The 22,917-nt window shown below is 39.7% G+C and overlaps 1 protein-coding gene and 1 pseudogene across 2 annotated transcripts; one reads left to right on the forward strand and one right to left on the reverse strand.

Annotated features, from left to right (window-relative positions):
* Positions 1–352: 352 nt before the first annotated feature.
* LOC309819236 (Golgi-associated RAB2 interactor protein 4-like) lies at positions 353–2,159 on the reverse strand (the record flags this gene model as incomplete). Its single annotated transcript, XM_082649372.1, has 2 exons — positions 353–1,080; positions 1,112–2,159. 2 exons carry the CDS (start codon positions 2,157–2,159, stop codon positions 353–355), a joined length of 1,776 nt encoding a protein of 591 aa, XP_082505498.1.
* A 17,346-nt stretch (positions 2,160–19,505) lies between these two features.
* Positions 19,506–19,816, forward strand: LOC309819470 (ATP synthase subunit g, mitochondrial-like; annotated as a pseudogene). The gene has a single exon. The product of its transcript is annotated as an ATP synthase subunit g, mitochondrial-like (transcript).
* The last annotated feature ends 3,101 nt before the right edge of the window (positions 19,817–22,917 follow it).

A 22,917-nucleotide genomic window follows, 5' to 3' on the forward strand; every position in this document is an offset into this window, starting at 1 on the left:
GATAGTGAAGGAGAGCTTCCCAGACCATAGTCTGACTTTGAGCCATGGCCCTGGGGGGCAAAGCCAGAAAGGAGTGGAGGCCAGATGCAGCACTGCTGTTGGCGCTGAGCATGTGTGTGAGGTGGGGCTGCCCTTGACTGGACACTGGGTCTCAGACTGTGGCACAGCTGACATCACAGAATCCACTGTGAGGCTACAGCTGGGCTTCGGGACCTAGAAATTCAGACAAAACACTGCATGCATTCTCAGATTGTTTGTTTTTTTATTTAAATTGCAGTAAGGAAGCTGAAATGGGCTCTCCAGGGGTATTTGCCTGAGCCGTGGTCCCCTTTGCAGCTCCCAGCTCTAGGTCCTATTGATGGGCTTCAGCGGTCACTGGCTCCATGGTGTCAGATGTCACACCGCCAGTGATCTCCAGCCCCTGGCCACTCTCTGTTGTCTCTACGACGGCCTCCATTCGGGTCCCTTCCACTGGCTTCACCAGGATGCTCACATATTTATCGCGTGAGGAGGCCACTGTCTTTGTAGTAAGACTGGCTCTGACGTTCCTGAAGAAAGAGCTGATCCTGCTGAGTCTCTCGGTGGTGGGACCTGAACTCGCTGTAGATAAGCTCCTGCCCGATTTGTGCGAGGTCCTGGACTCGTTGGTGATGGGAGCACGGCTGATGCCTTTGTGAGCAGTGCCCTGCTCGCTGCCCCCCGGGCTGCCGTGGCCTTTGTCCTTTTGGTCATCGCTAGTGGCTCTGCCGCCGCCTGAGCACGGGCCAGCTGCTTTCTGGATGGTCTTGTTCCCCTCTGCCTTGTGGTGGCTTTCCACTGAACTGCAGAGCGAGGGGCTCATAAGAGCTCTGTCCTCTCCCCAGTGCTCCCTTCTCTCCCTTCTTTCCTTGCGGGCCTGGGACACCCTCTGTGAGCTGCCATCCTGTTCACTCACTTTGCCTTCCTGTGGCAAGGTTGAGATGAGGGTCCCCTCGTCCTCCTCGTCGGCTCTTCCTTCAGCAGTCTTGCTGGTGGGTTCTGCTCCGACCACAGTCACGCAGGCCTCTGGGGAGAGACTGGTGGACGTGCTGGAAGCATACCCTGAACAGTTCGCGGCACCTGCCAAGCATACCCTGAATTGTTCGCAGCACCGTTTTCCTGCTCCTCGGGGATGTTCTGGCAGTGCCCCCAGTGGCTATGTGGGTTTTCCTTCCTCCTGGACCGTTGCTGGCTGTGGCTGCTGTGGCCGTGCTCTGCTCTTCAGGGGCAGGAGACTTGATCACTGCCACGCTCAAAGCACCCGCTGCGGTGCCTCCTGCCACCCCTGCTGTCTCCACCTTTGTCATTGCCCACGACGCTGACGCTTTGTCAAGCACTGTAGATTTTGCTTTTGCGGTGGCCACATCGGGCATGGTATCGGACTTGTGGGAGTCCAGTTGGATCCCCTCCCCACCAGCAAAAGCTGCAGATGTGGCCCCGGACAGCTCAGAGCACGTGTGGAGGCTGCAGATGCTCACCTGGTCCTGATCCCACATTTCTTGGAGATCCTCCACTGCCGGGCTCCTGCCGTCCTCCTCCTCCTCCTCGAACACAGGCAGGCCGATCATGTCCCAGGCTGGAACGGCATAGGTGCGGCTAAGACTCTCCACTGGTGGTCGCAGGAGGTAAATCAGCTCTTCCCAAGAGGTGAAGAGGTCTTCCTGTGCGTCCGGAGGGGCACACAGCTGCAGGTACCAGGAGCGGCCAGTGGCAAACTGCACGCGCAGCTGTTGTTTCTCGCGATTATGAGTGGAGATGCTCACGAACGTCAAGGGAAGGAGCCTGGTGAGCTCTAAGGTCTTTGCAGGCTCGTGGCTCTTGCCCTTGGCGGCCTGGCTGTGCTCAGCATGCTCTTCACAGCCGGTGGCCCATCGGGCCAGCAGCATGGTGTCTGGGAGTGGGAGGACAGGGCTGCTGGATGTGATGCCCACGGTCACCATGCAGACACAGTTGTGCACGTCAATCAGGTCTCCCCTCTTCGTGATCTGGATAAAGTCGCTCTCGAATATCGGTGCGTACTTGAAGATGTCATATTCGCCATTGCGCAGTTGCTGCTGCAGCTTCCCCGTGGTGGTGTTGAGCAGGCCCACGCTGGTGCTGCTCTGGGCCGTGTGATATGGGAGCAGAGTGTCCCCACTCATGGCTGTCTTTGATCACGACAGACAGCGCGGTTAAGGTGGGCCCCTGGCTCTTCCCTCCCTCGGCCTCACTGGCAGAAGAGCGAGCTGCGGTGCTCGTAAGTCACACACAGGTGGCCCTACGGCAGGTCTTCCAAGCCCGCCCCACAGGCCCCACCTTTGCCTCAGGGTCTCCCAGAGGCAGGGGCGTGCGTAGGGGTACAGATGATCACAGCGGGGACGCGGTAGGGCGCCTGGACCCCAGGCTGAATCTCTTTAAGTGTGTAGAGAGGTATGGTAGGCTCCCCCTCTGCCTCCCCTCACTTCTGCTTCTGGGTTTTTATCTCCCCAAGAGGCTGTGGTGAACTTCAGTCCTAGTGAGAGAAGTAACCACTTTCTCAGCCTAACCCCCTGGCACAGCCTATTTATCCTCTGGGCCCTTTGTGACCTATCACTGTCGCATAGCCCTTTGCCTCATTGTGACCTATCACTGTCACATAGCCCTTTGCCTCATCCCCCAGCTGCCCCCTCAGGGCAGGGCCCCCATCCTCTCCCAAAGGAGGGGGAGAACACGTCCTCCCGCGGAGGACAGGCCCATCCTGCCAGGGACCCAGGTGCGTACCGAAATAAAAATGTCTTCAACTGGGAAAGTTTTGTGTGGGTCCTTTTTCTTTTCCTCCCCCAAATTCAGCTACTAGATGAAATCTATAGGAATGTAAGATGATGGGATAAATTTGAACCATTTAAGCTCATGGTTTAATTGTATCGAATAACGTAGAGTTGGCAGTTGCGATCCTTAGTCTGTCCTTTAATAAAATCTCAGTAAAAGTTGACGACGGTGATTTTTAATAATCACATTAAAAATTGCTTCTCCTAGGCACCATGCTGCATTCTTCACATATGGTGGTAAGAATGCACTGAGTTTGGTACTGTTAACTACTGTTCCCAGTTTATAGGTGAAGAAATTGAGGTTGTATCTCCTGTTTAAATTCCCAGAGCTAATGGTAGCAGAGGCACTATTTGAATGTAGGTCTACCTGATTCTAAAGCCTGTGTTCTGAACCACTACAGTACTTAGCCTCACAAAGAAAGCTTGGCCCAGCCAAATGTTTTCAAACTGGACTGATCTAACTACCTTTAAGAAGACCTATTTGGTGCATTATTAGAAGTTGCATAATTAAGTTTATGTGTGTATACATGTTATGGAGAGAACCCAAGACAGCAGTTGGGCTGACGTGAGGATTAAATTATCCAGGGGATCACTCAGATCCTCCCTTCCTTTATGCTTGTGCAAACAGCCTGTGTGTGGAAACCTACTTATTCTTATGACATGTCCTCCCTCAGTGAAATGGGGGGTGAGTAGCCTGAGATGTAAGCTTTGATTCCAAGAGCCTGCCAGATGCCGTCCTGTAGTAACCTCCCTACCAGGCAGAAGTGGTTTGGAAGCCTTGACGCCTGTGGGGAGCATGTACCATTAGACATCCCGCCTCACTGCCACTCCCACAGAGCTAGTCACAGAACAAGTGATTTCTAAATTGTGACTTGAAAGTTCTGAGAAAGGCCCTTGCTGCCAACTCTCTTATCTCCAGTTTGATGTTATGCTTGAAATCCCACCATAGAGATTCATTCCTTGAGGATAAAGGCTATCTTTCTGTTAAAGTACACACACCTGTCCCTCAACAGATGACTGGATAAGCAAAATGTGGTCTCTCCAAACAGTGGAATATTGTTCGGCCATAAAAAGGAATGAAGTACTGATATATGTCACAACATGGGTGAACTTTGAAAACATTATACTCAGTGAAAGAAGCCACATATTGTATGATTCTATTTATAGGAAATAGCCAGAAGAGGCAAATCCATAGAGACAGATATTAGATTAGTGGTTGCCTAAGGCTGGAGGGAGCAGAGAATGGGGAGTACAGGATTTCCTTTTGTGGTGATGAAAAATTCTGGAACTAGTGGTGATGGTTACACATTATTGTGAATGTACTGAATGCCACTGAATTGTACACTCTAAAATTACAGTGGTGAATTTTATCACAAGCATACACACACACACACACACACACACACACACACACACACTCCTGCTCAGAACCTTTATAGTTAAAAAACATAGCTTCCAGCTTTAGAGAGGTCACCTGTGTGACCTTGGGCATGCTACCTAGCTCTCCACTTCATCTATAAATTGGGGATAATAACAGTTGCCGGTGAGGATTAAATGAGATAATGCATGTAAAGTATTGAGCATATTGTCTCACTCAATAAATGTCAGCTATTATTGGCATTAGTTTCAACTGGCCCTTTAAGCTTCAGTGTGAATTCCTTCCTGACAGCAGTTTTCGGTAAGACAAATAGAGAAGCTTCTGGGGTTAGAGCCACCATGAGAACTCAGAAGGATCTTCACTGGACAAACTTGGCCTCCTTTGAGGTTTTTTCTCAGGCAAATCCATGAAAACACTTTACTCCACGGAGAAACTGCCTGAACACAACCAAAGAGTATGGGATGCGGAAGAGAGGAAAAGCTTGGTATGGGTTTGGGTTTCAGGGTTTCTTTAAAGCCCGTGGGAGAAATTCAGATAAAGATGGAAAATAGCATTTTAGCTCCTGGCAGAAAGTGGAAGTTTCAACTCCAGAACGCCTGTCCTGGGCCAGCACCCTTTACAGCTCTTTATTCTGAAGTAGGTGTCAGGCCAGATCTCAGGGAAAGGCCAGGGGACAGGATGAGGGCGGGAGACAGGAGGGAGGGTGGGCTGTCCATGCCCTGCCACTGTGACATCACAACCCCAGCAGGTCGTGGCCCAAGGAAAAGACCTTGTCAAACCAGGTGACTGACTCTGGCAGAGATCCCATCCAAGTTTATTCTTTCAGAGCCCCAGTTTCCCTCTCTGTCGAACGTGAAGCTAGATGAACTAAGCAAATTGATGGTAAATACTTATTAATCCTTTCTTTTTAAAGTACGGAAACATAAACTTGGTTACAGAAAACAAAACTATTTTTAATGCATTTGTTAAGAGAACTTACAGTTCCACTGATGATTTACATGCGTTTCTCAGATCAATGTTTCTTGCCATCGCCACTTCCCCCTTCCTTCCTCTCTAATTCGTTGTTGTCCATGGCAGCTTTAAAACTGTCTTAAGTTTCATAACGGCTGATTGGTGGCTCATCCAGAAGGTAAATGCAAGGAAATTCATCCCCCTCCACCAAGACAAGGAAAATAGATTATCTCCTGAAAGAAGTGGTAAATGGTACTTTGCCCAGATGCTCTGTGCAGGTTAGGAACTGCCCCTGATATGTAGTTAAAGCAGCAAAATTAGGATGCCTGTGTCACAGGTGACAGTTTAAAGGAACTATACATGAGTTCAAAGGAGCAGGCATGCTTCATGTGCATGAACATTCAAGGAAGCGAGGATCTCTCTGAAAAATGGCATTGGTGGCAGAGTAGCCAGTTTTTATTCCCAGCCTGTGAGTGTTACATATGTAACACACAGGGAAAGAGCAAGGGACCCTGGTTCTGTTTCAGACCTAAGGAATCATATGCTCTGGAGATTCCAGAAAATTAGATGGACTGTTTTCTTTGAATTATCACACCTATCCTGTCTAAAGTTATACTCTCTCTTCCTCCCCATCCTCACTGCCATTCTTTTCCAAATTTGAAATACCTGTTTGCAACAATGAGACACAAACTTGGACCTTATAAGAGATGTAATTCAAGTGAACATGAGGAGTTCTGTGACAGATTTTAAGGTTCAAGTTGAGCAACAGGTGTACATTTTAGGCTCTTGTGTATTCAGAGAAACTGGTAGTTGAGGTATTCAGATTCTATATCAAAATTCTATCTTTTGGGCTTCCCCGGTGGCGCAGTGGTTGAGAGTCCGCCTGCCAATGCAGGGGATATGGGTTCGTGCCCCAGTCTGGGAAATCTCACATGCCGCGGAGCAGCTGGGCCCGTGAGCCATGGCCGCTGAGCCTGTGCGTCCGGTTCCGCAACGGGAGAGGCCACAACAGTGAGAGGCCCGCGTACTGGGAGAAAAAAAAAAAAAAAAAAAAAAAAGGACTTTTTCTAATATATCTCTGGGTGATCCCTATAAGTCTCCTTTGCTGGTTGCTCCTTATGACCACATCTCTAAATATTGTTCAACAGGCTTTAGTCCTTAGAGCTCTTACCTTTTTTAAACTTATACTAAGTTCTTTTGTCATATCATCCAGTCTCAGGACTTGGGAAAATCCTATTAACTGGATGACCTCCAAATTTATCTCCAACCCAGTTTTCTCCCCTAAACTCCAGACTCTTACATCCAACCGCCTACCCAACATGTCAACTTGAATGTCCAAGAGGGATCTCAGACTTACATTTCCAAAATTGAGTTCCCTGTATTCCTACCACCCAAGCCTATTCCTATTGCAGTCTCCCCCATTTCCTAAAATGGCAACCTCACCTTTTCCATTTCTCAAACTAAAAACCTTGCAGTCCACCATGACTTTTCTCTTTCTTTACAGTTCATATCTAATTAATCACTGTTACCTGTTGTTGCTAACTTCAAAATATATCCAGAATCTCACTACTTTTCTCTATATCTATTTCTATAATCCCAGTCAAGTCATCATCATCTTTTCCTGGATTAGAGTAATAACCTCCTGAATGGTTCTCCTTACTCCAGCTTTGCCCGACTCCTATCTTCATCTATTCATAAAGCAGCCAGAATAATCTCTTTCAAATATAATTCATACCATATCACTCCTCTGCTTGAACTCTGATAGTATCTTCTCAATTCACTGAAAGTAACAGGCCATTTACATTATTTTTAATCTTTTGAGATATAATTGACATATACCACTGTGTAAGTTTAAGCTGTACAACATGTTGACTTGATACATTTATATATTGCAATATGATTACCACTGTAGTGTTAATTAACACCTCCATCATGTCACATAATTATTATTTCTTTTTTGTAGTGAGAAAAATTAAGATTTAGTCTCTTAGAAACTCTGAAGTTTATAATACAATATTGTATTGTAAACTATATTGTTGACTATTGTTGACTATAATCACTATGCTGGTGACTGGAACTCCAGGACTTATTTGTCCCTTAGTTGAAAGTTTGTATCCTTAAACAAATCTCCCCAATTCCTCCACAGTCCCACCCCAAACCCCTGGTAACTACCATTCTACTCTCTCTTTTTATGGGTTCTCTTTTTTTTTTTAGATTCCACATATAAATTATATCTTACAGTATTTTTCTTGGTCTGTCTGACTTATCTCACTTTGCTTAATGACATCAAGGTCCATCCACGTCCACTTACATTATCATGAAAAAAAGTAAGGTTTCAAGGAATACATCTTACAAATGATGTAAAAATATTATAAAACCTATAGAAAGTTACAGGTTATAAAAACAATAAAAGAGGAACTGAGTAAATTTTGAAAGACCTAGATCTAGTCCATGTTTATAATCAGGAAAAGCTTTATACTAGAAAATAAAACATCTCCAAAAATTGATCTGTTATCCTAGTCAAAACCTTTAATAGATGAAAGAGAAAACTGCCAAAAATAATCAAGACTCCTGAAAAATAAGAACAAGGATGATCTAGATTTATAATAGGTCTTAACATATGATATCAGTAAAATATTGTATTATTAACACAATGGTATAATACTGACTGATGAAAGAAGAGAGAGACTGGACATAAACTACACACAAAAAAATTGATATATGACAAAGGTGTATATTGTTTTCCATCAAGAAAAGAGTATGCCAATTCATACACTCATATCAATTTCAGATAGATTATGGACTTAAGTATGAGAGACAAAAGTATGAAAGACAAAAATGTTTAACTCTTAGAAGAAAATTTAAGAGACTCACTTTACAAGTCTAAAGAGGAGTTTTTAAAACAAAAAAGCACAAAATCACAAAGAAAATTTTGACGAATTGGGCTCTATTAAAATTAAGAACTTCTGTTTATTAAAAATTACCACAAAGACAGTGGGGAAAGATATTTCAAAACATAAAACTGGGGACTGGCAATATAACATGAAAAGTTCTCCCAGAGTAAATATAGGATAGATGAAAGAAATTGAAATAAAAAATGGCCAAATTCATAAAGATGCATTTACAGAAAGGAAACATGATTGGGCAAGAAACATATAAAAATACACTAATCTTTAGCAGGGAAATGATCAAATATCATGTTACACTGACAAAAAATTAAAGACTTATTATGCTAAATATAGGTGAGTATGTTCATCAATAGGAACTTTTACATATTTCTGACAGGAGTATGAACTGGTACAACCTCTTTGGAAAGATATTTGACATTATCAATAAAACCAGAATCCTCACCTATACAGTGTAGCTAGAGAAGAGAAGAGATTTGCACATAGAAGACCCAGAATTGCCAAAGCAATCCTCAGGAAAAAGAACAAAGCAGGAGGAATAACCCTCCCAGGCTTCAGACTACAGTAATCAAAAGAGTGTGGTACTGGCACAAAAACAGACATATGGATCAATGAAACAGAATAGAGAGCCCAGAAATAATCCCACACACCTACGGACAAATAATCTTCAACAAAGTAGGCAAGGATATACAATGCGGAAAAGACAGTCTTTTCAACAAGTGGTGTTGGAAGAGTTGGACAGCTGCATGTAAATCAGTGAAGTTAGAGCACACCCTCACACCATACACAAAAATAAACTCAAAATGGCTTAAAGACTTGAACATAAGGCATGACACCATAAAACTCCTAGAAGAGATCATAGGCAAAACATTCTCTGACATAAATCGTACCAATGTTTTCTTAGGTCAGTCTCCCAAGGCAATAGAAATAAAAGCAAAAATAAACAAATGGAACCTAATCAAACTTACAAGCTTTTGCACAGCAAAGGAAACCATAAACAAAATGAAAAGAGAACCTACAGACTAGGAGAAAATATTTGCAAATGATGTGACTGACAAGGGCTTAATTTCCAAAATATACAAACAGTTCATACAACTCAATAACAAGCAAAAAACACCCAATCCAAACAGAAGACCTAAATAGACATTTTTCCAAAGAAGACACACAAATGGGCAACAGGCACATGAAAAGACGCTCATCATCGCTAATTATTAGAGAAATGAAAATCAAAACTACAATGAGGTACCACTTCACACTGGTCAGAATGGCCACCATCAAAAAGTCTACAAATAACAAATGCTGGAAAGGGTGTGGAGAAAAGGGAACCCTCCTACACTGTTGGTGGGAATGTAACCTGGTGCAGCCACTATGGAAAGCAGTATGGAGGTTCCTCAGAAAACTAAAAATAGAATTATTATTGATATATGGTCCAGTAATCCCACTCCTGGGCATATACCCAGACAAAACTATAATTCAAAAAGATACATGAACCTCTATGTTTGTGGCAGTGCTACTTACAATAGCCAAGACATGGAAATGACCTAAATGTCCAACAGCAGATGAATGGATAAAGAAGCTGTGGTGTGTTTACATATATACACACACAATGGAATATTAATCAGCCATAAAAAGAAATGAAATAATGCTATTTGCAGCAACATGGATGGACCTAGAGATTATCATACTAAGCAGAGTAAGTCAGAAAGAGAAAGACAAATACCACGTGATATCACTTGTATGTGGAATCTAAAATACGATAGAAATGAACATATCTACGAAACAGAAACAGACCCACAGACATAGAGAACAGACCTGTGGTTGCCAAGGGGGGAGGGAAGAACTGGGAGTTTGGGACTAGCAGATGAAAACTAGTATTTATAGGATGGATAAACAACAAGGTCCTATCGTATAGTACAGGGAACTATATTCAATGTCCTGTGATAAACCATAATGGAAAAGAATATGAAAAAGAATATATGTATAACTGAATCACTTTGCTGTACAGCAGAAATTACCACAACATTGTAAATCAACTATACTTCAATAAAATATTTAAAAAAGAGAGAGAAAAAGTTTGCAGACAGAACCTTCTCAATATCTACAGAAGCAGGTATTTAATAGATTTATACTATAGATGCTCAGTATACATCAGTCCACTTCATGATCAGAATTGTTGGCAATGGTAGATAACACTTATATAAGCTTAGATAAATAATTTTTCACATATAGTTTTACAAATTTTGGAAGACCTAGTTTTATTCTTAAGGTCTGATTTGTATAGAATCAGAGAAATAATCATCTTTCTTATGAAGAAACATATAAGAAAGAATCTGAGTTTTGGTCAAGTCTCCATAACTTATAGGTTAGTTTTAAATTGGTTATTTAAAAATGAATATCAGCAATTAATATTTGTATCTGTGCTGCACATCTACACATTTTAATAGGTGCTGACATGTTCTGGATTTACAAAAACCACTATTTCCTTATGCCATTTGCAACTTAAAACACATTGGAAAAATGTGAAGCCCTATATGTATTTATATTTTTTAGAAACCTATAAAACATAATATTAAAAGAAAATATGGCCGAGAGTAAACCCCTACTCATTTTTACTGCTTTCAATATGCTTTTCCATTTGCATAGAGCTTTTTGAATTCTCAGTTATGCTTGTTTTCATTACTGCCTTTTGTTTTAGCCTTGTTTTTTGGAATTTTTTACTATATGCTAAGGAATATAAAACTGGGATACACAAACAAGGAAACATTAGTGACACTATATTTTCATCGAGTAACTCTAAAATGTTCCCACATAGGTAGGATTGTGCTGATAGATGGCTGTTTTACAGAGAGAATCTATCTACTTTTAACTATAATGTCTAAAGTGACAGAATCTCTGCCAGTACTTTCTATGAGAAGTAGTACATGATAAAAAAAATATATGGTTTATGGAAGCAGAACAGGATTTAGAGATTTTGAAGCATATCAATATTTTTGGATTTCTCCCAAAAACTAACTCCTAATTATGAAAGCAATCATAAAAATAATACTGATTTTAATTTTGCTCTAGGAATCATGGCCTTTTCATCATATTTGAAAGGGCTGAATTCTAATGTTTGCGATTCAACACACATTAACAAAAGGCAAAGAATTATCTCTAAAGCTTATTGCACCATAATGTTTTCCTGAGTTGTTGACAATATGTTCTGGTGAAAACGTTCACATGTTTATGCATCAAAGACTTATCATCTGAGTTAATTAAGCATGAAGCAGAAAACATTTTTGGAGCACTTGTTACTTGGACCTTTTTCATTTCTTTGTGGTGATTCACAGCACATACTGTTTGTGACAGTCACTGGGTTGCTGATAACTGAATGGGTTTTCAAGTTTGAAAAGTCTGATAAGCTTCTTGTCTCACGAGGCCAAAGCACTTAGTTTCTAAAGCTACCAGGCTGCTGTTGGTATAGTGGAAAGAAAAATTAACAGATAAGAAGAGCAAGAGCAGAGGGGGAAAGGAGTAACAGGATTTTTTCTCTTAATCTGGGAAAGCTGTTTACAGAAGTATTTTCCCTAAGCTCTGCTGTCAGAGAACCTGTCATCACATCATGACACGACTGGACTCTGCCAATGATTCTGTGATTCTATAATTTTTAACAGTAGCCTTGAAAACTGCCCAAACAATACTCTTTAATATCTATGGGCAAAAACCCATGTAGGCAAAATGTTTAATTAATTAACATGCTACTTGAGGGCAGAAGCCACAGCTAGAAATAACTGAAGTTTTGACATGGTCTTTAAAAGGGTGTAATAATTAAATTGTGCATATTATCAAAATACTTGAAGTTTCATACCCTGTTGATATAAAGCCTCCCTTCTTATAAATCCCTTTTATATTTCAGATATTTAGTGATTTCAATTTTCTGAAGGAAACACATTTTAAAAGGTTACCTAATGACAAAAGTTTATTCAACAAGCTAACAAATACTTAATTTCTCAATCATAAACACAAATGAGATTCCTTCTCCTTCCTTTGAGCTAAATGGTAAATATTACTTCTTACTCTGAAAAGAGTTGGGCCTGACGTTATTCGCAAGGTGAAACAACTCCATTCGTGAGTTTTTAGAGGACTATAAATGAATTTTTTTCTACATGTTGAATTTTCACAAGTATTCATAAAATGTATTCAATCTTCCATTACCTGTAAAATCAAATTAACAAGTTTTCATCTTGGTAGTTAACTTACAGTGATATAATTTCAAGTCTTCAAAGTTAATATAATATGTCTATGCTGCTACAAGACCAGTGTGACTCTTACAATAAGCTCTGAATTTTCCTCCTTAGGCATGTATATAGTCAGAAAAATGACAGTATCATTTTGCTAGAATTTGAAAACAAGATATAAAGTATTCCAGTTCAAAATTATTTTCAAACTATTTCAAAAATATTATCTCTAGGTCTCTCATTTCTTTTGGTCAAGGCAACTGTAAGATAGGGGAAAACACAAACACACTAAGGAAATAACTGCCTGCAGGATACCTGTATATGAATGTAAAATTATGAGAAATTTTAGATGGCTAAGGCCAATGGAAGGAATTATCTAAATTGGGGAGGAGAGGGAAATGAAAGAAAGAAAATATATAATAAAGCCAGTCAGTATTTTTTAGCCAATTGAAGGTCTAAAAATATGAGTGATAATCTACCACTCCTTAAAAGTGGAAATGGTCCTGAATACATGTTGAAATATCATGATCTTTAAAAGAGTTTGTATAAAAAGCCAAAGAATGCAGAATTCCATGTGAATGTGCAGTGGCCATTCCTGCAGGTTTCCCTTTCACCATGTCAAGCATAGGATTTGATCACTCATGTATAAAGGCAACCGACAGTAACATCAGGTCCAGTGTTAACATCTGGTTGCATATGCATAGTTACCTGAAGTCACTAAATGTTTAAGTAAGTTACCACACATGTTATAATTTGTGAAGAAGTTTCTTTTCTTGACCTTTGGTTGATTCTCTCCCATATGAGAATCTTAATGTATTCTCTCTTCAGAAAAAAAAAAAAATTATTTCCTAAGTAAAAAATAATAATGACAGGGGCTTCCCTGGTGGTGCAGTGGTTGAGAATCCGCCTGCCAGTGCAGGGGACACGGGTTCGAGCCCTGGTCCGGGAAGATCCCACATGCCGTGGAGCAACTAAGACCGTGCACCACAACTACTGAGCCCGCGTGCCTAGAGCCTGTGCTCCACAACGAGAGAAGCCACCGCAGTGAGAAGCCCATGCACCACAACGAAGAGTAGCCCCCGCTCACCGCAACTAGAGAAAGCCCCGTGTGCAGCAACCAACACCCAACACAGCCAAAAATAAATAAATAAATTTATTTTAAAAATAATTAAAAAAAAATAATAATAATGACAAAACTGCCAAATTCCAAATTTTAATAGCAGTTTGATAAATTTTCCACTTACATAAGCAAAATTTTCTTCTTCTGTTCTCTCACCTTGACAGTGATAAAATATTCCTAGATCTAACGTATGTTTTAAATATATATTTGTTTTCACATGGGCTTTAGTGTACAAGGAATATTCATGCAAATAAACTTCTATTTAGACATACTGATAGACTTTCTTCATTTATCATTAAATAACTTCGAAATATTAAACTATTATGTCCTTTTCCTATATTTCACTGGTTTATTTTAGTCAATGAAAGGTTTCTAGAACATGTGGAAAAAGACCTACACACCAAGCATATTTAAAATTGCTATGTAATACGTGTGTTTTATTATTAAAATAATGTTATTTTATTCAGGTCTACATAATTCAATCTATTTGAATTATCTCCTATTTTATGTAGAATGAAGTGATGGGTGCTTTTTTTCCAATTGTCTTCTGTACTTGTTTGCTTTAGCAAGAATCAGTGGTCTGGGAATTGCATACCATTGTCGCTATTTATCTACTTTCATCCCTTTCTTTGGTCCTATGTCTCAAAGCACTGGGAAGGAACAAAAGATTGAATGATTTGTCTTGGGGCCAAACTTCATTGACTGACCCAAAAAATACATTGAAATTAAAAATCCTTCTAACCAAACTGAAACAGCATTGTGAAAGGAGTGAGTATGAGCACTGATTTTGTACCTGGAAGCTAAGCTTTATGGCCATTTATTAGTTTCACCTTATCCATAGTCCATTGAGAAGAAAGGATAGAAAGCTGCAATTTCTAGAGGCTAGAATCAGACAATAAACAAACTGATCAGTATACAGTTTCAGATTTTGATTTTCTGAGGTTGGAAGAATGGAAATGAGATAAACAGCTTAAAAATTCTAAGAGAAAAATGGAGACTTAGTGATGGGAATCCAAAGGGATTTCATAGGCATTTGTAACTAACCTAAGACATTAAAGGGGAAAAGAAATCTTAAAGACCCTTTGTATCAATGAGTACTAAATCTGGCTATGCATTATAAAAGGCCTTGGGAATTTTTATAATATACTAATGCTTGGACACCATATCCCAGAGATTCTAATGGAATTTATTTAGAATGAGGCATAGGCATAAGCATTTGTTTCAAAGCTCATAGGTGATTCTATTTTGCAGTCAGGGTTGAGAATCATTGGTCTAAATCACTGGATAGGAATTACCTTGGGATCTTGTAAAATGCAAACTCTGATTCAGTAGCTCTGGGGTGGAACCTGATAGCCTAACAAGCTCCTGGGTAAAGTCACTGCTACCGTTATTGCCACACAGTTGAGAAGCAAAAGTCCCATACTCTGTGAATTTTCATTCCTCCTGGAGGGAAGGTGCTGTATCAGGTGCTTAAGCTCCAGTCAATGGCCAGTAGGAGCAGGCCTTTATACTCCTGCACTGAACAGTCACTGGATGTTGGCTGCCCCAAGATGGGAATATGACTTTGGGCGAGATGACAACTGAGGGCTGTCTGACAGGAGTGCCCCCAGAGGCTGAGAGAATAAGTCCTTCAATCTTAAAGAAGGATCTTGGCAGTGCAGCATAGAGTCCACTAAAGTCTACTCCTTGTGCTTCTTGAATATCCTTATAAATTCTGGGAGTGGCTCATAGAGGATTACAGGCTTCTTTTCCTAGTGGAAACTTATAAAAGGACGGTCACTGGGACAAATGACAGTCATCACCACTGCAGCTGCTGTCAGGATTATAACTGACATCATCTCTGTCTTCTACCACCCATTGTAGATTCTTCTCTCCTAGACTAGCACTTCTTACTGGGTAGTGTGACATAGTCCCTCGTCCTTGAGGGGTCTGAGCCTTGAACATTATGTTCTCAGGTTGTGGCTGTTACACCTGTCCACTGACCATTAAAATTGTATAAGGAATTATCAAGCAGTGCCCAAGTACATGAACATATTCTTCCCTGTCCCTACTGTGTAACAGCAGCCCTACCTTCTGATAAAGCAAGTCGATTGCCCCTGTGATGAATCTTCTCATCTGCTAGCCCCTGAACAGGGGAAGCCCAAAGTTCCAGGCAGATGACACAGCTTATAATTCAATAAAGCTCTTGCTGTGTCCATGGTGAACCTGTTGTATACCTTGGAGAAATAGGACTTCTAAACCCTCAGAACCCAGGGCACACTTGACAAGAATATGTATTTGCTGTTGATGATGGCAGGTGTTTGATATCTATATTCGTTTACTTTGTCCTGAAAACAAACACGAGGTTTCTGGATCAGGGAAGATTATTAATACGACAGTAAGCACATCTGTTCCCCATACCTCATTTTCCCCCTTCCAGGTGATGCAATGCGAGCCATATGGTTGGGTCTGCAAGTGCACAAAGGAGGTTTCTTGCCCCAAAGGAGAAAAACCCCAAAATTATAATTCTGGGAGCAAATAGGGATTACACACTGCCCAGCTGCCTCCCTCTCCTCCAGAGAGAGAGAAATAAACTTTATCTTCCTGGGATAAACAAATCTTCTCTGGGAAGTGAAGAGGAAGTTTCCCAATTTTTAACCCTTTGGAATGTAAATGAATGACTGACATCAGATTTTATCTGCCTTTGTAATGTAAATACACACCTCTGGGAGAGAAATTTCTCAATCTCTCCAGAGGTCTCTATTCAGTCTTCTAAATTCTAGATTTGTCCTTTAACTGAGTTCCAGGTACAGAAAAACTGGGAAAGGATAAACACAAAATTTAGAGCAGAGCTCGCCTTTGGAAAGAGGAGATGAATAAGAATATGAGGGGACGCACAGGGGCTTCAAAATATTCCTAACATCCTGTTCCTTAACCTGGACACATGAGTTTCATCTTGTTTTATATAGCTTCTATATAGTTTATAATATATTATTGTGTATGTATAAAATATTGTGAAATATGTGGTTAATTTAAAATTTTTAAAGAATATCAGGACTAGTTTTCCATGCCTCATGTTGCTTTTTATTTACATTACCAGCAGAAATCCCAGCTCACTCACACTTTGTGCCACACTGCTTTATATATCTCCTAACCTGACACAAATCTACCACAGCTCTTCAGCATCCCAGTGTTTTCTAGATTCCTCTGAAATCCAGGATTAAATATCCCCATACTATCATCATCATCACTTTCTTTACCTTGATACCTTAACTCGGGACTCTGCAAATTACAGCCAGGTCAAATTCTGCCTGATGCCTATTTTTTGTAAATAAAGTTTTAATGAATCACTCATTCACTTACATAAGGTCTATGGCTGCTTTCCCACTATAAGAGCAGAGCTGAGTAGTTGTGGCAGAGACCAGGTGGCCTACAAAGCCTAAAATATTTGCTAGGTGGACCTGTACAGAAAGTTTGCCAACTCCTGTCTCATCTAAATCCTGGCTCTTTCCTGAGATCACAGCCTCCACCTAGCCCACTCAAGACAAGGCTACTTTTTTATTTCCCTTTCATATGTACCTCACAACTGGAAGATAACACAAGGGTGTTATTGATACTTCTAAACGATGCTTCCTTCTCTTGACTTTTAAAAACACAAAATATTTGATACTCATGCCATTGCCCAACATACTTACTTAGACAGCCATAACCTTTAAAGACCTCTCACAGACAAATCTAGCCCCCAGATTACTGCCAGCCAACCCTACTGTGATTGTACATTTGACCATGCTATTATCAACAACCTCACTAACTCACCTTATATTCACATCCCTCTCTTTGGCCAGGCTAGCCCATCCTTCCATCTAATTTATTCTGCAGCCCACACTCTAATAATATTTCAACTTTAACTACACAACCAGTCCACTGTTTCATTCTTCATTACCCACCCCCACTGCCTTTGAAGTCTAGTTTCCCTCCCTAGGTAACCTAATGCAGTGTTTCTCAAACTTTAGTGTGTATATGAATCCCCTGAGGATCTAACTAAAAACGCAGATTATGATTTAGTAGACCTGGGATGGGATTTGAACTCTTCATTTCCAACCAGCACCCAGGAAGGCTGCTGTTACTGGTCCTCAGATCACAGTAGCAAGGGCCCAAATGTCATGTTCCATTAATTTAAGAGAAGTTACAGGGAAGGTTAATCAATGGGAGATGTTGAGTATAGTGAGTTATGTCTGAGTTTGCAAATGTGTAACTCTTATTAGGCTATTTGTGTTTGCTATTTAGAGCCCAGTTGAAGTTAGGTTCCTGCTTTCCTCTAGAAACTGAGAGATAAGGACTTTACCTTCCTTGATGATTACATTTCAAAGGGATGGCCCTCAGGTCCTTGAGAAAGTCATTCATGGGTCATAAAACTGGCAAAAGGCTTTTAAAAAGATTTATATCTTAAGGGGAATTTACAAGTGTTCTAAAGTAAATGCTCTAGGAAAAGGGAGATCAGGAGCTTAAGAGTCAGAAGCCTGACTAAAGTTTAGTCAACCTGAGGGAAATTTTAAGGCCATCTTGGTCAACTGCCTCCCATTTATCCTCCTTTCTAACTTTGATTCTCCCCTGAATCAGTCAACCAAACTCCTTCTCTCTCTCTGTCTCTGTCTCTGTCTCTCTCACACACACACACACACACACATATTAATATTTAACAGTCTAGTAGTAAGTCGCTTCCCCAACAGTACTACTCCTGAAGCAGGAGGGAAGGGTGTAGGGCAAAACCTTTAAAGAATGACATAGCCACAGGACATGACAAAAACTGGTATTAGGTCCAAGATGGCAGAAGATCTAACTTCCTGTAGACCTTGAACCTCATTATACTCTCATTGTAATACATTAGCATGCTAAATGACACACCCACCAGTGCCATGACAGTTCCAAGGCCAACCATAAAAGACCAAAAAGTGGGCGGTGGCCCAATTCCTGGAAATTCCCACCTCTTCCCTGAAATAGTTGGAATAATCCTCCCACTCATTAGCCTATGAATACCCAGCCCATAAAAACTAACCATGCCATATTTCAGGGCCTCTTGCCTTCTGAGATGGCCCACACTCTGTCTGTGGACTGTGTTTCTCCCAAGGCTGTTCTTGACTTTTGAGATGGACTGCATTCTTGTCTATGGAATGTGTATTTCTCTAAATAAATCCACTTAGCTATCATTTTGTCTCTCAGTGAATTCTTTCTGTGATGAGACATAAAGAACCTGAGTTTCATTAAGTCCTGAGACAAGGTGTGTGATCTTAATTAAAAGTGGTTCAAGTCCCAATCTGGGTTTAGGCTGGGTTCGAGTACTGGCACGTGGGTTCAAGTCCAATCTGAGTTGCACGGTTTCACTCCCATGAAAGCCTATTTCTATTCCAATGTTCTCTGTGTCAGGAAATGCTACCACTGTACACATCAAATGCTCAGCCAAAAACCTAGGAATAATCATTATTTCCTCTCTAAACCTTGACATCAAATTCATCAGCAAGTCCTTTGTAGTTCTACCTCAAATATATATTCTTTATCCATCCACTCATTATTTCTGTTGCTCCAATAGATATATAAGTAACACAAGGATCCATTAACTCTCATTGGTCTATTGCAATATCCTGCTAAGTAGCTTTTCTAACATTGTTCAAAGTCTTTCATACTCAAGTGATCATTTCAGTTAGGGGGGTATTTTGAGCTGGGATATTTGCATATAGGATTATTTATACCTTTGCCTTTATGAAACACTTATAAGGAATAATACAGAAAATAATGCTGTTATTTTTGGTGAAGAAAACCAATTTGGTATAGTTTATTTCCACCTAAATAAAATGTGAATTTTGTTTAAAAAAAAAAAAAAGCTAACATTTCCAGAAGTCTACTTCAATAACGCTCAGCTTTCCAAACAGTTTAAAGTTTCACCAATACTTAATTCCATATTATAAGCTGTGAATTTCACTATAAGGCAGCTTTAAGTGCATTTGTATTTATTATTCCTGTAAACAGAAGATAAGCATAATTTATGTATTTGTACAGAGCTCATTTATATTCCTTAAAAAATCCATATGTTGGCTCAGAATTAAAAGTTTTCAAGTCGGCCACTTGGGGTGACAGGCTTTCCATCCTAGAACCATGGCCCAGTTTGTCTGTAACCTCATGGAGAAGGCCCCGGTGCTGGTCAACGCTGCCATGACTTACTCGAAGCCTCGACTGGCCACATTTTGGCACTGTGCTAAGGTTAAGTGGTTCCTCCAACCCCTGCTGAGATCCCTACAGCTATTCAGAGCTTGAAAAACATTATCAATAGTGCTCAGACTAGTAGCTTCAAACAGCTCACAGTTAAGGAAGCTCTACTGAATGGTTTGGTGGCCACTGAGGTGTGGATGTGGCTTTATGTTGATGAGATCATAGGCAAGCATGGCATCACTGGCTATGATGTTTGAAGACCAATCTTTGCCTTATTATTTGGGAGTTATTGGACCATGTGTGAGCAGACTGCTATTGAATAAAATAAAACAGTGTCAAAAAAAAAGTTTTCAGTGTTCTAACCAAAATTTATTTCAACTTTGTCCATGAATGTTGGTATAATAATTAGACACTAAAACCTAGATTTCATTTTGTAAAAGTATTATTAACCCAAAGTAGCAGTATATGATTACAAGTCAGAAGTTATTAGATTAGGCCTTTATTCTTAAAAAGTAAGAAACATCAATAAATGGAAAATCTATTATCAGTTTTTGACATAGATTTTTTGATGTCCTTTTCAAAGACAAATATTTTCCAAAAATCAAGGCTATTTCAAATTAACAATTTCAAACCCTTCCCATCATTTTTACCAGAATTCCTAAGTCATGTTGTATGACTTTATTACCAATCATTCATAAGCACACTTAAGAACTTTTCTATAAAGTATGATGAAATTGTCCTTAAATCTATAATTTCTAAATTGACTATGAATTACGAATCTGAAGGAAAAGTAATGCCTAAAAAATAATCATTATTGATAAATAGCCTATAAGAAAGAACTGTGATAATTATGAATGTTTCAACAGCAAACAAAAGCTGAACTTAATTTGGCTTCAGAAAAGAGAAAATTTTATTAATAAGCATATGTATTTCACAGAATAGAAGGACAAAAATGCAGCTGGATCTCATGAACAAATTGAAATGTGCGGGTTGACTGTCCTCAGTCTCTCTTTGTTTTCACATTCTTTCCTTCTGTAACTTCCTTCAGTTTTTTTCTCATGCTGCAGACCAGTTCCTCTGCTTTTTAGGCAAATCCCTCTACTCTTCAGAAAACAACTGAGTTTAAGATATCTGTCTCTATCCCAATTCCAAAATTCTTAGAGGATAGATCTCTTTTCTTACCTTTTATCAAAAACCTATCTCTGGACTACTAACTTTTGCTAAATAGGCTATAGTTTTTTCAGAGTGATTACAAGGATGGATGGAAGGTAGTTCCAGAAAAGTAATACGACTGGTCAGATAGAATAATAGGTATGTAGATTTAAAGACTCAATAGTATAAAGATGTCAAGCTACCCAAAGTGATTTATTAATTCAATGCAGTTATCATTAAAATTCTATGTTTGATGAAATATAAGCAGATTCTAAAATGTATTTAATTTCTCAAAGGACTAAAAATAAATAAGTTACTGCTGAGGAAGAAGGTGGAGGGAGGACTGGTTTTCCAAATATCAAGATTTCCTATAAAGCAAAGTAATTAAGACAGTGAGATTTTACGGCAGCATAGAAGTCAGACCAATTAAATAGAATAGAGGGACTTCCCTGGTGGCGCAGTGGTTAAGAATCTACCTGCCAACTCAGGGGACACGGGTTCAAGCCCTGGTCCGGGAAGATCCCACATGCTGTGGAACAACTAACCCCATGTGCCACAACTACTGAGCCTGCGCTCTAGAGCCTGTGAGTCACAACTACTGAGTCCGTGGGCCACAACTACTGAAGCCTGTGTGCCTAGAGCCTGTGCTCCGCAACAAGAGAAGCCACCAGAATGAGAAGCCTGCGCACTGCAACAAAGAGTAGCCCCCCCTCGCCGCAACTAGAGAAAGCCCATGCGCAGCAACAAAGACCCAACTCAGCCAAAAATAAATAAATAAATTTATAATAAATAAATAGAATAGAGGTCCCAGAAACAGACATAATGTCCACAATGCAGATATATGGCAGTGGTGACAGTGAAGGACAGTGGGAAGCATGGTTTTTTTAATCAGTTGTGTTAGGAAAATAGTGTGTCAACTGTGGAAAAAAATTCAGTATGCCAAAAAAACCCAACAAAACAAAAAAACAGTCATCACCATATAATATCTTGTTCCAAAGAGATCTTAATTTTTTAGATTTTTATGTCATGGATAATTTTAGAACTAAGAATAAAGGGATATTTAGAGGCTATTTTATTAGAAATTTAAATGAGAATTTAAACATGGCTAGTCCAAATTTTATTCTATATTTTCCTATTTTTGAAGATATATACCTAAAATGGACAATATCTTCTGAATAAAACCAACTTTTCATTATTGCAATGTATGAATGATGAACATATCCAGCTTATAAATATTGGTTCCAGATTGCAAATACATCTCTAATAATTTCAAATTCGTCATTACTTCTTGTTCTTCTTTTAGCACTTATATAATCAATACACAATGAAAAAGTTTTTTGAAACTTTGACAGCTCACGGTGCTTTTCTTCTGCTCCAAAATTGGAAAGTAGTCTCAGTTTTAGGTTTATAAATACGAACTAGATTGATGAAACCAGTGGATTTTGTTTCATGTCTACACCATCTATTTCCTTCCAATGTCTTTTTTCAATCTTACTCTTAGCATTTGTCCACTTATGAGCATATCAAGAACATTTTGGTAAATAAACATAATAAAAGATGAAAGAATACTGTCACACATCCTTTCAAAAAAAATTTCAGATTCTTTTTTAATTGAAATATAGTTGAATACATTATATTGATTTTAGGTGTACAACAGAGTGATTTGACATATATATACATTATGAATTGATCACCACAATAAGTCTAGTAACCACCTGTCACTATACAAAGTTGTTGCAATATTACTGTCTATATTCCCTATGCTGTAATAATTACATCCTTATGACTTACTTTATAACTGGAAGTTTGTACCTCTTAATCCCCTTCACCTGTTTGCCTAACCCTCCCATCTCCCTTTCCTCTGGAAACCAACAGTTTGTTTTCTGTATCTATGAGTCTGTTTCTGTTTTGTTTGTTCATTTGTTTTGTTTTATAAATTCTACATATAAGTGAAATCATACAGTATTTGCCTTTCCTTGTCTGACTTATTTCACTTAGCATAATATCCTCTAGGTCCATCCTAAAAATGTCCAGATTCTTGTTGCAAAATTTTGTGCGACGATGTCATTCCAGCTGAATGACTAACTGAATGAGAATATCATATTTTCCATTTATCCTTAGAAATATATTGTTCACTTGTTGATTCTTGAATTTGAGAAAGTTCATCTCAGACATCATAATCTGAAGACTCATAGCTGAGACTGTG

Source organism: Grampus griseus (assembly GCF_964374135.1).
Source record: "Grampus griseus genome assembly, chromosome: 2".
NCBI classification, from domain to species: Eukaryota; Metazoa; Chordata; class Mammalia; order Artiodactyla; family Delphinidae; genus Grampus; species Grampus griseus.